The sequence below is a fragment of the Haliotis rufescens genome, unplaced genomic scaffold (genome assembly GCF_023055435.1).
Source record: "Haliotis rufescens isolate VD_foot unplaced genomic scaffold, xgHalRufe1.0.p SCAF_19, whole genome shotgun sequence".
Classification (NCBI taxonomy): Eukaryota; Metazoa; Mollusca; class Gastropoda; order Lepetellida; family Haliotidae; genus Haliotis; species Haliotis rufescens.
In genome coordinates, this window is record NW_025963879.1 from 20,838,868 (window position 1) to 20,854,572 (window position 15,705).

Sequence of the window (15,705 nt, forward strand, 5' to 3'; positions counted from 1 at the left end):
TAAGAATCTGCAAATACCAATCTTGCTGTAAACTTCCGGTTTTTCTCCGCACGTGTAGTGTTTAAGTGTCTAGACCGTGAATTATTGTTCTAAGTTTTCGATACCAATGTACAATGAATCCTAGGAAGCCGAACGAAAATAAGACAAGGAAGAACAAGCTTGGCTTTCTCAATGACCACACCTTAGATTACTACCGAAGAGTATTTGAAACGCTGACAGATATCGATGGAGAAGAGAAAGGTGTGTTTTGTTGACAGTCACACGCATGTTTCATCAAGCCAATCAACAACGATCTAGGTTCACTGCAACACTCCTCGAACCAGTGTTTGAAACATTTTTATACCCCAACAAGACGATCGGGCAGGTGACCCCACAGGCCCCTGAAGCAGGATAGTGATGTTACTGAAACACCGGACCCATATGTACCAAATAAATTTAGCTAAATATCACTATCCTGCTTCTTAGGATCTGAAGGTGACCCATAAGTGTTGCCTTTCCATCTTTACTTTCCTGCCCACATTCATGCATTATAAATATTGAAATATCACGAAAAATAAGAGATAAATTACGTCTTTATAAGTTAATATAATGCAATCAATTACTTGTGAATCTACAAGGAGTTATAGTAAAACATAAGTAGTCTTAAATTAGACCTGCCCCAGACAGTGGGGCAGGTGGAGGAAAAATTCATGGAGCCTGACAAAAAACGTTTCCAGCCACGGGCAGGCAGGCAGTTTTTTCATACACTGCCTCAAACATATCTACAAATCCATGATTTAGTTCATTGTTCAAACAAATAGATAATAAGAGTGGTCAATTTTGGGGGTCAGAAGTATCACAATGGGCATGGTCACTGTTCGGTTTACATGCCTTACTTTGGGGATTTGGGGTTACAATATAGATCCACAGATGATACTTCTCACATGAGCTTCAACGGCTGAAGGTGAATTCGTAACCACTTCCAACTCTTAGACAAAATTAACGGTGAAGTCGAAGACGAGGTGTCGAGTCAGTCTAGAACTTGCAAATCCTATCAACTCCACCCACCATCCACCACTATGAAATGAACCTCTTGTCCTTCTCAGCTTGCATACTTTCTGGATTATTTCTTTATAACAATCACAATGGATCCTTCAAAGAAAATACCAATACCTACCATATTTTAATTTAACTCTTTATTGATAACAGAACCTGCAAAAAACAAACACTTGGACACATACATGAACCAATCATAAATTATGCCATGTAGAAAAAGACTGTTGAGGAAAGTGAAAGAGATGGATTTTACTTATTGTCTTTCAATTCTAATACTGTTGTCATTGTTGTTGGGGTAAGTGAAGACACGGAAAGTAAGGATCTTACAATTCTAAAACTGTTGTTGAGGTGAGTGAAGACACGGAAAGTAAGGATCATTCAATTCTAAAACTGTTGTTGAGGTAAGTGAAGACACGGAAAGTAAGGATCATTCAATTCTAATACTGTTGTCATGGTTGTTGGGGTAAGTGAAGACACGGAAAGTAAGGATCATTCAATTCTAATACTGTTGTCATGGTTGTTGGGGTAAGTGAAGACACGGAAAGTAAGGATCATTCAATTCTAATACTGTTGTCATGGTTGTTGGGGTAAGTGAAGACACGGAAAGTAAGGATCTTACAATTCTAAAACTGTTGTTGAGGTGAGTGAAGACACGGAAAGTAAGGATCATTCAATTCTAAAACTGTTGTTGAGGTAAGTGAAGACACGGAAAGTAAGGATCATTCAATTCTAATACTGTTGTCATGGTTGTTGGGGTAAGTGAAGACACGGAAAGTAAGGATCATTCAATTCTAATACTGTTGTTGAGGTGAGTGAAGACACGGAAAGTAAGGATCATTCAATTCTAAAACTGTTGTTGAGGTAAGTGAAGACACGGAAAGTAAGGATCATTCAATTCTAATACTGTTGTCATGGTTGTTGGGGTAAGTGAAGACACGGAAAGTAAGGATCATTCAATTCTAATACTGTTGTCATGGTTGTTGGGGTAAGTGAAGACACGGAAAGTAAGAATCATTCAATTCTAATACTGTTGTCATGGTTGTTGGGGTAAGTGAAGACACGGAAAGTAAGGATCTTACAATTCTAAAACTGTTGTTGAGGTGAGTGAAGACACGGAAAGTAAGGATCATTCAATTCTAATACTGTTGTTGAGGTGAGTGAAGACACGGAAAGTAAGGATCATTCAATTCTAATACTGTTGTTGGGGTAAGTGAAGACACGGAAAGTAAGGATCATTCAATTCTAATACTGTTGTTGAGGTGAGTGAAGACACGGAAAGTAAGGATCATTCAATTCTAAAACTGTTGTTGAGGTAAGTGAAGACACGGAAAGTAAGGATCATTCAATTCTAATACTGTTGTCATGGTTGTTGGGGTAAGTGAAGACACGGAAAGTAAGGATCTTGTTGGGGTAAGTGAAGACACGGAAAGTAAGGATCATTCAATTCTAATACTGTTGTTGGGGTAAGTGAAGACACGGAAAGTAAGGATCATTCAATTCTAATACTGTTGTCATGGTTGTTGGGGTAAGTGAAGACACGGAAAGTAAGGATCATTCAATTCTAATACTGTTGTCATGGTTGTTGGGGTAAGTGAAGACACGGAAAGTAAAGATCATTCAATTCCAATACTGTTGTCATGGTTGTTGGGGTAAGTGAAGACCTGGAAAGTAAGGATCATTCAATTCCAATATAACAAAAGTATCTACAAACTCACTCTCGCCTCTTCAAAACTTAGGTACCCCAGGTACGTTTCTGTATATCGAAATGTAGCCAAGACAGGAACACAAAACAGAATGGTGCCCTAGGATGAGTCCATTCTGCATTTCCATGCCATCACTAACTATTTCATTAGCCCATGGATCCCCTTTTCAATAATGAATGCATTGTGATCATTAGGGATACCATTATGGTAAGGTACGCCTTTCCGATCAAACACCCCTTTGCGATCCTTAGAGTTGGGCACCACTTGCCAATGAAACACCTTTTTAAGATTCTTAGTCTTAGGTACCCCTTTATGAGTGAGTGAGTGAATTTGGTTTTACGCTGCTTTTAGCAATATTCCAGCAATATCATGGCGGGGAATACCAGAAAGGGGCTTCACACATTGTATCCATGTTGGGAATAGAACCTGGGTCTTGGGCGTGACGAGCGAACGCTTTAACCACTAGGCTACCCAACCACCCTGTACCCTTTTATGATACTTAGGGTTAGTTGTGGGATATGGGTTAGCTGTCTCTTTAAATACATTGATCCAATGTAATTTGAGTTTCGCAGAGAAAAAGGCAATTGTGCATGCGCATAAAGGTAAACAATCAGGTAGTGATCACTTGGTAAAGCGCAAATTATTTGTGAGAGCGCCCGAGGTCCCATGGTAAAGAGTTGGCTTAGTAGATTAACTCATTAACCTAGCTTAGCTTCAAGCTAGCTATGGGAGTTTGATCCTCCATGCAGCGCTTTTTGAAATTAAAAAAATAAGGGCTCCCCTTAAAGTGCACTACTCACAAGGTGACTAAAATTAGATGTGATATATATAGATCTTGTAGCTTCTAATCTTTAGGAACAGTACTATGACATTGTTTGTGACCAAATATGTGTTGTACCTACTAATTTTTGTGTTACACACAAGCCCATAGCTGTGGCTAGAGTATTACTTAGTTAAGAAATAAATGACTTGTGGTCGTTGTTTATCGTATAATAAAACACGTCAGGGAGAGTAAACCAAGAGGGGCACAGCATGGTTTATTCTCCCTGTAGTGTTTTATTGTACCATAAACAAGTTACAACGACCACGAGTCGTTTATTTCTTTTTGAGATATCAACATTATGTACAGCCTCTTGTACAAGCTTTAAAAATGTTTACCGTATTATAATAATGATGACTCCCTCAATAGAATCCCACCTCGGTACTGTCGGACAAGTCCATTTTAAACATAGGTCGATATATCCTGCACATTGTCACAATCCTCACTTCGATTACCTGTACCTTTTCTCCCAATACCGAAAGTCATATCTCTCTTGCTTTTGGATGCAGTTATTCGGTCATTGCATCTATCTGCTCAGCAGCATCTATGGGGAACAACTCACAAGACACTCTCGTCTAAACAATAACGACGTCTTCAAGTTTGCATGTTCGAATCTCCAGAAATGTCATCATCATAGAACAATGTTTTATCGTGAGATAAACCACACTTCATTCTTCATTGTTCTTTTCGATTTATCGCATAGCTATCTTACATAGTGGCATTAAGCATATGGTCATTCAAACCTTTGTATATGCAAACAGGATTTAAGAATGCTGTCATATATTACAGATCTGTTCCTCAACAATGTCTTCACTCAAATGGAATCTGAAGCCATTAAAGTGTCCCAGAATCAAACAGTCAGTCGGTTTATTGAGCGATTTTTAGAGAATGCTCAACCACACCACATCACACAGCTACTGTTGGCATTCAGCGAGGACTGGGGCACCGTGTCAACAGATAGGTTTGCCAGCCATGTGTTTCAGAATATTATTGCTCTGTCTCCAAAATGTATCCAACAAGGGGGAGACAACTCTGACATTAATGAGGAGAAATCGGTTAAGGACTTGTTGTTGGAGTTTTGTGAATATTCAAGTGAGAACCTTGAGACAATGCTGACTGATACCTATGCCAGCCATATTTTACGAGTGTTGCTAGAAGTGTTGGGAGGTGTGGACGTCTCGACGGATATCATCAGAAGTCGGATGTCTCAAGCTCAGGCAAAAGGTGTGTGTATGGTTAATGAAATTTCTTAAATGTATCACTGATGTAACCAATATCTCTTCTACAGCAATACTATCCCACAATAAAGAGGATTTGGCAAAAAGTAGCCAAGACAGTCATGATGCATACACACTGGTAGTAAGCGAGGCTGTTTGGTTTCCTTCTGAAGAAGGGTTAAGTCCCTTATTCTGCTATCCATGCAAATTTCCAATCTCATTAAAATCAGACCTCAGTTCTCGCTACCGCTAAACAAAGATCTGAGGACATCCCATTACGGGTCACGTCAGAATGACCTATCATCCGACCTATCAGAGCATCGCTTACCAGATTATGAAAGTGACAGTCGGAATGTGGTTTCTAATCATGCAACCTCGAAAACTTTAACTCCGAATGATAGTTACGGGTTTAACGACTGAATCCATACAATCTAGACCATCTATTAGCCATTCCAGTGTGTTCTTTTGTTCAGGTTTCAAATTTGTAATCGAGAATTTGTCAAAATATGTTTCGAAGCGTAGTCGCCAATTTGAAATTAGTGTTGTAAAGCACAAGAAAGCTGCCTTCTGATTGGTCATTCCTTGGTCCGTCAGAGTTCGCGCAAGGTCGGTCTGACGTGACCCGTAATGGGATGTCTTCAAATCTTTGTTTAGCTGTAGCGAGAACTAAGATCTGATTTTAATGAGATTGTGCATGTTTCTTAATCTAAGTTAAAAACTTAAAACTTAACATGAATTAACTCTAAAGGACGTTTTATAATGTTTATATCGTAATTCTAATCCCAACTTCTTATCGACGCAACAGATGAAAAAGTGTGGCCAAAGAAAAACAATCCCCCTGAAGAATATGGCCCATGGTTTAAGAAGATTGTCAAGAAAGTGTTCTCGCTTTGTGACTATTCAGGTAAGATATACAAGCTTCTGTTTTCACTGTACCTGCTTATTGTAGGCATGATCAGAGTGGTATGGTAGCCTAGTGGTAAAGGTGTTCACTCATCATGCTGAAAGCCTGGGTTCAACTCCCCAAATGGGTACAACGTGTGAACCCTATTTCTGGTGTCCTGCTTGTGATATTACTAGAATATTGTTACAAGAGTCATAAAACTTCCTTCCGTCCTTCCCTCCCTCATATCTATCTATCTGTCTGTCCGTCCGTCCGTCCGTCCGTCCGTCCGTCCGTCCGTCCGTCCGTCCATCCATCCATCCATCCATCCATCCATCCATCCATCCATCTATCTATCTATATATATGATTATAGGAATAACTGCAACAGATGTGTGTGGACTGGCTTAGTTTTCACATGGAGCCGTTTCTGTAAAAAGGAAAACGGTCATGTTGATGGATATTAGGGCTGGGATGGGTAACTCGGGTACCTGGGTCGGGTTGGTACTGAGTAGGACCCGGGTACCCATAGGACTACCCGGACCCGTGGTTAGTCACATGATATATTGTTTCATGACAAATATTCACTATATAACTACACTATATGACTACAAGACAATTTTAGTCTCTAATGTTTCGCATTTCTTCATGACAATGAACACGTTCCTTCTGACTTAAATATGTTTGAACAAAGCTAAAACTTCAGTCAACTTCAGTGTATGCATGACCACATCGTTTTATACCTGTATCTAAAAACATTCTGCCAGGGCTACTGTCAAACTATCACCAATCGGACATTTTGTACCTATCTCTTGACACCAACAGCGAGTACCCAGGTAGGGTCGGGTAATAGGGGTATGGGTACCTGGGTAGTAAATTTGACTTGTCCCAGCAATAATGGATATATTCAGATACAAAAGGTTTCTAGGTACATAGGGGAATTTATTTCTGTATAAATTACCACCAAAGACAATAAATAGATCTTAATTGTGCACCCCCCCTTTTCATAAAAGCTGTATCAGCCCATGAGGTATACCTTATATATGACCTAAATATGAATGTATTAGACATCTCTCATCAACATGATCAAAGTCAGATTGTTTCCTCATCCTTTATTCCTCTCAGCATGAACATCTGACAACCCTTCATAGCGATCACAAATGACAGTCTATATAATATCCATGATATAATGACAGCCTTTTTTATTTACTTTCCGTACTTGCTGTTTAAGTTCATTTCAGATATACAAATCAGATATGCTGCTCTAAATGCTTTACCTCTTTGTCCCGAGGGTTTAGAAGCTTCAACACTGATGCGACCTTCTGAGGAGGGGTTGTCAGACTTTCGTGCAAAAGGTATCAGCGATCTGATTTCAACAAGATTGTTCAACACCTCGGAACAATATATTTCAGGTCACCTGATGGATGCCAGTTCTAGTCCTGTGTTCCAGACCATCCTGCTCATTTTAAAGCAGCGAGACCCTGAGTCCTGTCGCAAATATGTCAAGAGGATTCTGAAGAAGAGTGGGCTGACCCAGCCAAAAGAGGAGGAAGAAAGTGGGAAGGAAGGAGAGGACACTGAAGTCATGTAAGGCAGAAATCTAGAATCACATATTTTTAAGAATAGGTTTTCTTGTCAAAATCTTTCTTAAATGGGGGGCACGGGTGGCCCAGTCCTCTAAGGCGCTGCGATTCGCTGTGCAGAGTTGCGTCCCTTGGACACGTCAGAAACCTATGATTGTGGGTTCGATTCCCAGTTCGCCCCGATTATGTTTCTAGGTTTGTCAGCACCATACCCGTGCTTGTGGGTTTCACCAAAGTGGTAAACATCTGAGACCTGCATCACTTTGGGCTTTCCTCCCACATTAAGCTGACACACCGTGATATAACTGGAATACTGTTAAAAGCGGCGTTAAACCCAACTCACTCACTCACTTTCTTAAATGGACCAAGATTGACTTGTCTTAGTTTTCTGTCTCGTCTGAAGTTAAGTCATCTAGCTCAGTCTGGCAATAAATGCTTAGGTCATTCATGTTTTGTGTGTGTTTCACACTCCCATGATCAGCTTCAGAGTTTTGAGTGGGGCTGAGAAAACATTAATTAATATTAATAAAATATTGGTTTTCATTTTGTACTACCTCAAGAGTGCAACACCTGCTTCTTGTAGACCATGTTATTTCATAACATTGCTTTTCATCTCAGTTGCTGTAGAGGTATTGAGGGTTTGAAAGATGTTTTGAGTGGAGTGTTTACCATAAAAATAACTTACCTCTCACAACACTTGCATTTGCTTCAAACAAAATGACAGTGTCGAGTCAAGCCAATTTGATCGATAGTCAAGGTCTTAATTGTAATTAATGGGTCTTATCTCATAAAGTGCATCAAATCACTTCAGTGCCTTGATTATAAAAATGAAAAAATTTGGAAAATATCTGTTGATGGCCAGTTGACAGTACACATGCTCTGCAAATCCTGCAATTGACTGAAATCTGCATGGCAGTCGCCAAGTTGTTTATGAACCCAATGTTGATTTCATTATACGATTTTGATTGGACTATGCACAGACTCGTTAGTACAGGCAAAATACAAATTCCATCCTAGTTCAGCAAGAGTGGAAACTGGACTTTTATAGTCAAGTTGACTACCTTGCCTCAGGAAGATGTAAAAAAACAATCTCCTCAAATAAAATGATAGCAAATATTGTAACAAAAGTATTTCAATCAATAATTTTAAGATTGGCCGTGTACTCCTTAGGTTACCTGTGTTAGTGCGGAATGAAGTGGGGTCCTACTTGGTACAACAGATTGTGGCTGTGAGTCTTGGGGACGAAGGTCAGAGCAAGGTGTTCAAGGCCATATTCAAGGGGAGACTACTCAACTATGCTGTTGACAGAGCAGCCAACTACATTCTGCAGACACTGATTGACCGGGTCACAGACAAAGAACTGGTAATGTGACTTTATACTTATTTTATTTTATATTTTATTTCATATTTCATATTTCATGTTTGTCTGAATAACAGACATAGTTTTTGAATTTCAGTGTTCGATATATTCCACTGTTAAAAAACAAACATTTCCAAAAGTTGTTTTGTTTCTGAGTTTCATAACAGTATGGGTTATCTCAGAGGTTTGTTTGTTTGTTGTTTAATTCCACATTCAACAATATTCCAGCTTTATGACGGCTGTCTGTAAATAATAAGTGATTGACATCATGAGCATCAATCCACACAATTGGGAAATGATGACATGCATCAACCAAGTCAGCGAGCCTGACCACCTGATCCAGTTAGTCGCCTCTTACATCTCAGTGTTCAGTGTTGAGTGGTATATTGTGAAATAAAAGCTACACGATAAATCGCAAAGAACAATGATAAACAATGCCTGGTTAATTTCACGATAAAACGTTGTTCTATCATGACGTCATTTCTGGAAATTGAATATCAGCTCGCAACATGATGACGTCATATATTGGACAACGTTATCTTTGAGAGGGAAGTGTCTAGTAAGTTGTTCCCCATAGATGTAGCTGGGCTACGCAGATGGCTGAATGATCGCATCCAAGAGTGGGAAAGATATGACAATGGGTATTAGGAGAAAAGGTACAGATAATCAATGTAAAGATTGTGAGAATATGTGGGAATTACAAAATTTAATCCACCTGTTCGTAAACTGGACTTGTACATAATGTTTATATCTCAGGAAAGAAATAAACAACTCGTGGTCATTGTTTATCATACAATACGCCCCTCATGGTTTATTCCTCGTGCAGTGTTTTATTATACGATAGTCCTTTATTTCTTAAATATAATGTGAGTTTTGTCCCTGGTTATTCCAGTTTGAGGAGATCTTTGACGAGCTGACGCAATATGTGGAAGACATCCTGGCAATACACCATGTTGGGCTCCTGTCCAAGCTTGCATCAGGCTGTGAGAGAAATCACACACGACAAGATAAATTTGTCAGGGTAAGTCGATTAGTAGCCCTTTGAGTGTTGTCATCTCATCTTTGAACCAGTCAGGGTTCAGGTCTAGGAAGTCAATATCGTCACCAAAAACATCCAATTATGTTTCTATATTGAAAGTATACAGTTCTGACGGGTTATTGGCAGCCATGTTTTTATGGATTGATATGTAGGTTATCAGTGTATACTTGTCCACATTGTTTGTGTGAAAAGGCTTAAGTTAAACTTAGTGGTGTCAAGTGGAAATTTGATACCTCATTTTAACCAATCAGAATCAAGCATTCTTCAATGTCAAGGTAGAATTTACCATCACAGATTGTTTCAGTTACATTAATCACACATTGGATGTGACTCTCTCCAAACATTGCCATGAGTCATGATGAAGTGATTTCCTGGTTTTGAATTTAAAATATTTGTCAACCAATCAGATGGCAGCACACACAACCATTTGTTTTACAATATTTGTGACATAGAGTGCGTAAAACGTTTTGTAATATGGAACTTGTTCTCAGACAAGGGTAGGATTTAACTTTTTTTAAATCTTGGGACTATATACTGAAATCATGATAACTGGGAATTCAACACATCAAGGTTTGAGATGACGGGGTTTGACCGGTAAATGCTCTTGTGTTTTGGGTAATAGTGTTCTTAGTTGTGGAGCTCATTCTTGCCTTGTGTTGAACCAGAGGTTGATGGAGGCCTTCCACTGTGATGCCCCTGACAGCCGACATACCGCCCTGGCTCCCCTGCTTCTGTCTCTGTCAACGTACGAGGTGTTTTATAAAACAGAGGAGTCTGACAATGACCAGGCAGAGGTTTGTTTGTTTGTTTGTTTGTTTGTTGTTTAACACCGCGCTCAGTAATATTCCAGCTATACGACGGTGGTCTGTATATAATCGAGTCGGAACCAGACAATCTAGTGATTGACATAAGCATCGACCCACGCAATTGGGATACGATGACATGCATCAACCAAGGGGGCATGGGTGGCTCAGTTGTCTAAGGCGCCACGATTCGCTGTGCAGAGTTGCGTCCCTTAAGCACCCCAGAAACCTATGATTGTGGGTTCGAATCCCGTTTCACCACAATTATGTTTCTAGGTTGTCAGCATTATACCTGTGCTTGTAGGTTTCATGGAAGTGGTAAACATCCGAGACCTGCATCACTTCGGGCTTTCCTCCCACATGAAGCTGTTTCCTCCCACATTAAGCTGACAAGCTTTGATATAACTTGAATACTGTTAAAAGCTGCATTCAACCCAACTCACTCACTCATGTACTTCCAAGGTTTTTTCTTTGGGCATTTCCAGCTAGACAAAAATGGCTCAAAATGAGTGAAAAATGTTGATTTCAATTTCAAGAGAAAATCTAGCTGTCATTTTCTGCGTCTAAGTTAACCAGTGTGTGTCAACAACTTCCTCATGTTCAAGTATTTTCAAAATTTTACTGAAAACTACTAAAATCAGCCTTTTAGACACATTTGAGCCTTTCATATGCATTTAGTATTGTTGTAAGTGCTAAACAAGCATGTATTGAAATGATCAAACTCGATTTTTCATAACAATTTCCAAAAGATTTGCTTAGTTCTTAAATTATGTAGATCCTGTGGGCCAAAAAGTGTCCTTATCGTACCTTGTCCTTATCGTACCTTGTCCTTATCGTACCTTGTCCTTATTGTACCTTGTCCTTTGAATTAACTTTTATCAAGGACTTCCAAATTACCCGATCGCTGTTATGGGATGAGGATGGTTCCCAGTACCCAAAACTTGTCTATAAAGCTGATTAGAATGAGGATCTGAAAGCTGATGGTGTGACATTGTGACCCCACAGCATAGACCTTTGTTCAAACTATCAACCACAGACCCCCTCCGTGGTCTAATGGTAGAGCGTCCGCCCGGAGAAAGGAAGGTCAAGGGTTCGATCCCCAGCTGCGTCATACCAAAAGACGTCAAAAGATGGTACTTGTTGTTACCTTGTCTGGCGCTCGGCATTAAGGGGCTAAAACAAGGACTGGTCGGCTCAGTCAGTATACTGTGTCTGAGTGGGGTATTCATGTTAAACTGCGGCATGGTATCTCAGTGAGCTAGCACTATAAATCGGCATCAGTCCAGACTAGTACTAGCAACCACACACACACACACACACATACAAGTGCAATAATCTTGGACGCGACGTTAAACCCCATTTCACCTCACCTCACCTCACTTTCAACCACAGAGTGAGTTAATTAATCCTCAGGTAACAATGTGTTTCTGGAAGGAAAATGAGATATTTGCAACAATAATTGTCCTGAACAATCTACGAATGTTTGATTTCATTAACCAACTTTTTGACACTTGATAACAATGTTGCTTCAGAAAACCTCCCTCTCGGCAGCCACCCCCCAACAGCTCACCACCATCAACTATCACGGCTCTGTCCTCATGCAGAATCTGCTTAGGTTTGGCAAGTCCAAACTGGTTGTGAGCAGTTTGTTGGAGCTGAAACCAGCTGAGCTGAAGTTGGTGGCATGTGATCGGTGTGGCAGTCATGTCATCGACGTGTTTTGGGAGAGTGAAACTGTTGGAGAGAAGATGAGAGATTTGCTGCTGCAGAAGTTTAAGGTTTGTGACTTAATATGGGGAATCTTGAATATATTGTTCTAATTCTGTTGTGGATAAAAACAATGAATGCTTTCTGAACTGTCTCTGAAGTTTTGTTTGTCGTTGTGCTCATAACGTCAATCACTGGATTGTCTGGTCCAGACACGATTATTTACAGACCGACGTCATATAGATGGAATATTGCTGAGAGCGGCATTAAAAAACAAACAATCTGAGTGAGCGAGTGAGTGAGTTTGGTTTAACGCCGCTTTTAACAGTTTTCCAGTTAAATCACGGCGTGTCAGCTTAATGTGGGAAGAAAGCCCGAAGTGATGCAGGTCTCAGACGTTTACCACTTCGGTGAAACCCACGAGCACGGGTATGGTGCTGACAAACCTAGAAACATAATCGGGGCAAACCGGGATTCGAACCCACAATCATTGGTTTCTGGCATGCCCAAGGGACGCAACTCTGCACAGCCAATCGTGGCGCCTTAGACGACTGGGCCACCCATGCCCCCAAAACAATCAAAACAAACTAAAGCTATAAATAAGTGCAATACATGCAATCTGGGAAAATAACATTAAACTCATATCACCACACCTTGAGCTCAGCATGTCAGTAAGGCATATGTTCATGAATAGCAATGTTGTGTGAAGCTCTCTCTGGTCATTGACAATAGTAGTGATTCCAATCTCATTAAAATCAGATCTTAGTACTCGCTATCCGACACAAAGATCTGAGGACATCCCATTACGGGTCACGTCAGAACGACCTTTCATCCAACCAATCAAAGCCTCGTTTACCAGATCATGAAAGTGACAATCGGTATATGTTTTCAAATCGTACAACCTCAAAAACGTTAACATGGGGTATTCTGAATGACAGTTACGGCCCGTACGACTGGTTACGTCATAAGTATCCTCTATCTCTCGCTTCCGGGGGATAAACATTTGAATGGAGGAGGCTTTGCAAAGTACATGGAAAGCACTGCCATACAACGCAACCATATATTAGACATTCCGGAATGTTCGTTTGTTCAGTTTTCAAAATTTTAATAGAGAACTGTGTCAACATATTTTTCAAGAGTAGTCAGAAATGGAAATTGCCAGGTTGAAACAAGTGCCGTAAAGCTCGAGAAAGCTGCTTTCTAATAGGCTGATGTTGACTTCTTGTTAGTCGTTTTTGTGGTTGGTCAAAGTTCGCGAAAGGTCATTCTGACGTTACCCATAATGGGATGTCCTTAGATCTGATCTTAATGAGATTGGTAGTGATTTTTTAAATGTCTGTTGAACTCTGGCAATGTAACCATGGTTACTCTATCTCCCGACAGGGTCTGTTCCTTGACATCAGTTGTGACCGGAATGGAAGCAGAACCCTGGAGTCCATGTGGAAGAGCTGCTCTGCACAACAGAAGGTTGTGATTGCGGAAGAGCTCTCCAGACATGAAGATAGACTCCACAGTAATAAGTTCGGACATTTCGTCCACCGGAACCTTGCCATACCTCAGTTCAAGACTCATCGCAAGCTGTGGATGTCGCAGCAGGGAGTCACGGCAAAGAAGAGAAAACTCTTCAAAGACTTCTTTGACGATTCCGGTACACTTAATATTTTCAATTGGTTTCTAATATGGGATGGGTAACTCGTGTCGAGTGGGTACTAAGTATGACCCGGTTACCCACAGGACTTGGTCGATGCATGTCATCGTATCCCAATTGCATGGGTCGATGCTTATGTCAATCACAGGATTGTCTGGTCCAGGATTGCCTGATTATTTACAGATCGCCATCATATAGCAGGAATGTGTGGTGTTAATCAACCAAGATATCGGTAAAGGTGCTAGTACATTTATCTAACAAGTGCTTGTTGCTTCAACTCTTCATCGATACTAAAGCATCTAAAATGCCACTAAATGATTCGTCTCCAGTCAGTAATTGCAGATCAGTGAAGTCAGTTTATCAGTTCATGCTGAACTGGTATTGATTCTGACAATTTTCATACTCAGCATTAAGAGTAAAAGATCTTAGTGAGATTGACCTGTAACTGTACATGAGCAGTGTTTCTGTTCCCTAGGTCCTGCATTCCCCAAGAAGCCCAGACCAGACAAGTCCGAACCATGGAACAAGATGTTGAGCCAGACCAGAGATCCACCCAAATTATTCCAAACTGACAAGAAGGACTGGACCAACAAGATGGCAGATAAAAGTAAACAAAACAAAAAGCAAGCTGACAAGTCCCGAAATAAATGGTCTCCAGATGATGAGGAGCAGACGGTCACAAAACGAGAGGTACAAGACAACCCACAGGTCTCCTGAACTAAACTCACCTGATATCATACAGACACCCTAAACGTTGCACCCTTAACTTGTACAAATGTTACCGATATTGATAACATTTACTGGGTCATGCCGTGTTGGTTATTGAAGAAATGAATCAGAATTTTCTGCTTATGATGCATTGCTGACCTATGCAGACAATCAGGTATTTTTTGTTGTACAAATGTAGGTATGTGCATCAGTGAATAATTTTTTACATGGCAGCCGGTTTGTTATTACTATCAATCTACAGTCAAGTCTTGGTAATCCAACACTCGTTAATCCGACACTAAAATGGGAACTGATTAAATCTGTTAATCCGTAAACTTGCACTCCGACTCCGACACACCTAATTTGCAACGAATTACCGAAATCACTAAATAATCAGTCTCGTTAATCCGATACAGTGATCAGCGTACTCCAGGGTCATCTGCCCGCGAGTACACAGCCCGTGTCATACAGTCATACAGTCCGTAACAGTTGTTTAGTGTTGAGCTTTAGAGGTTGCATGATTAGAAAACATATTCCGCTAACAATGTAACATAACAATATGAATATTTCATTTATATTTTTTTATTATGTGTTTGTATCATTATCTGTCATGTAGTTGTCCAATTTTCGATCACGAACGTTGTTACTACTTAATTGCGTTTATCCAACATACTCATTAATCCGACATAATCTTATGCAAGATTAACCTGACTTGACTGTATGTCACGAAAAGACTGTAAACCAGTGGTTGATATCATGAGCAACGATCATCAATGTCAGGGTATGACAAACACAGGATCACATGACTTCCAGGATCACATGACTTCAATTTTAATCATCAGTAGACATTGTGTGTCCCTGGACTGCTGTTCCTCAAACGTAACTTTGAGCTTATTGTTCCAGGACTCTGACGACGAGGATGCGTTGAATCTTCTTGACACTCTGGTGAGAAAACATGGCCTAGACGAAACAGAGGAAGAACCAGAGGAAGAACCAGAGGAAGAACCAGAGAAGAAGAAGAAGAAACATAAACACAAATCTGGAGAGAAAACTGGGCACGCTGAGAATGTTGTATCCAAGAAGGTTAAAAAACAAAAGGGGATAAATAAGTGAAATTATAGAGACCCTAAGAATTGTTTGTAAATAATATATGTACAGGTCAATAAATATTGTATATGTCTGCTCAGCAAGATGATACAG

The 15,705-nt window shown here is 40.2% G+C and overlaps 1 protein-coding gene across 1 annotated transcript; it reads left to right on the forward strand.

Annotated features, from left to right (window-relative positions):
• The first annotated feature begins 23 nt into the window (after positions 1–23).
• On the forward strand, positions 24–15,691 carry LOC124112846 (nucleolar protein 9-like). The gene is made up of 11 exons (XM_046473004.2): positions 24–240; positions 4,348–4,782; positions 5,581–5,679; positions 7,070–7,244; positions 8,411–8,603; positions 9,493–9,621; positions 10,305–10,433; positions 11,975–12,220; positions 13,533–13,797; positions 14,273–14,487; positions 15,409–15,691. The coding sequence occupies exons 1-11, from the start codon at positions 114–116 to the stop codon at positions 15,616–15,618; spliced, it is 2,223 nt and encodes a 740-aa protein (XP_046328960.2). The 5' UTR covers positions 24–113; the 3' UTR covers positions 15,619–15,691.
• Positions 15,692–15,705: the final 14 nt, after the last annotated feature.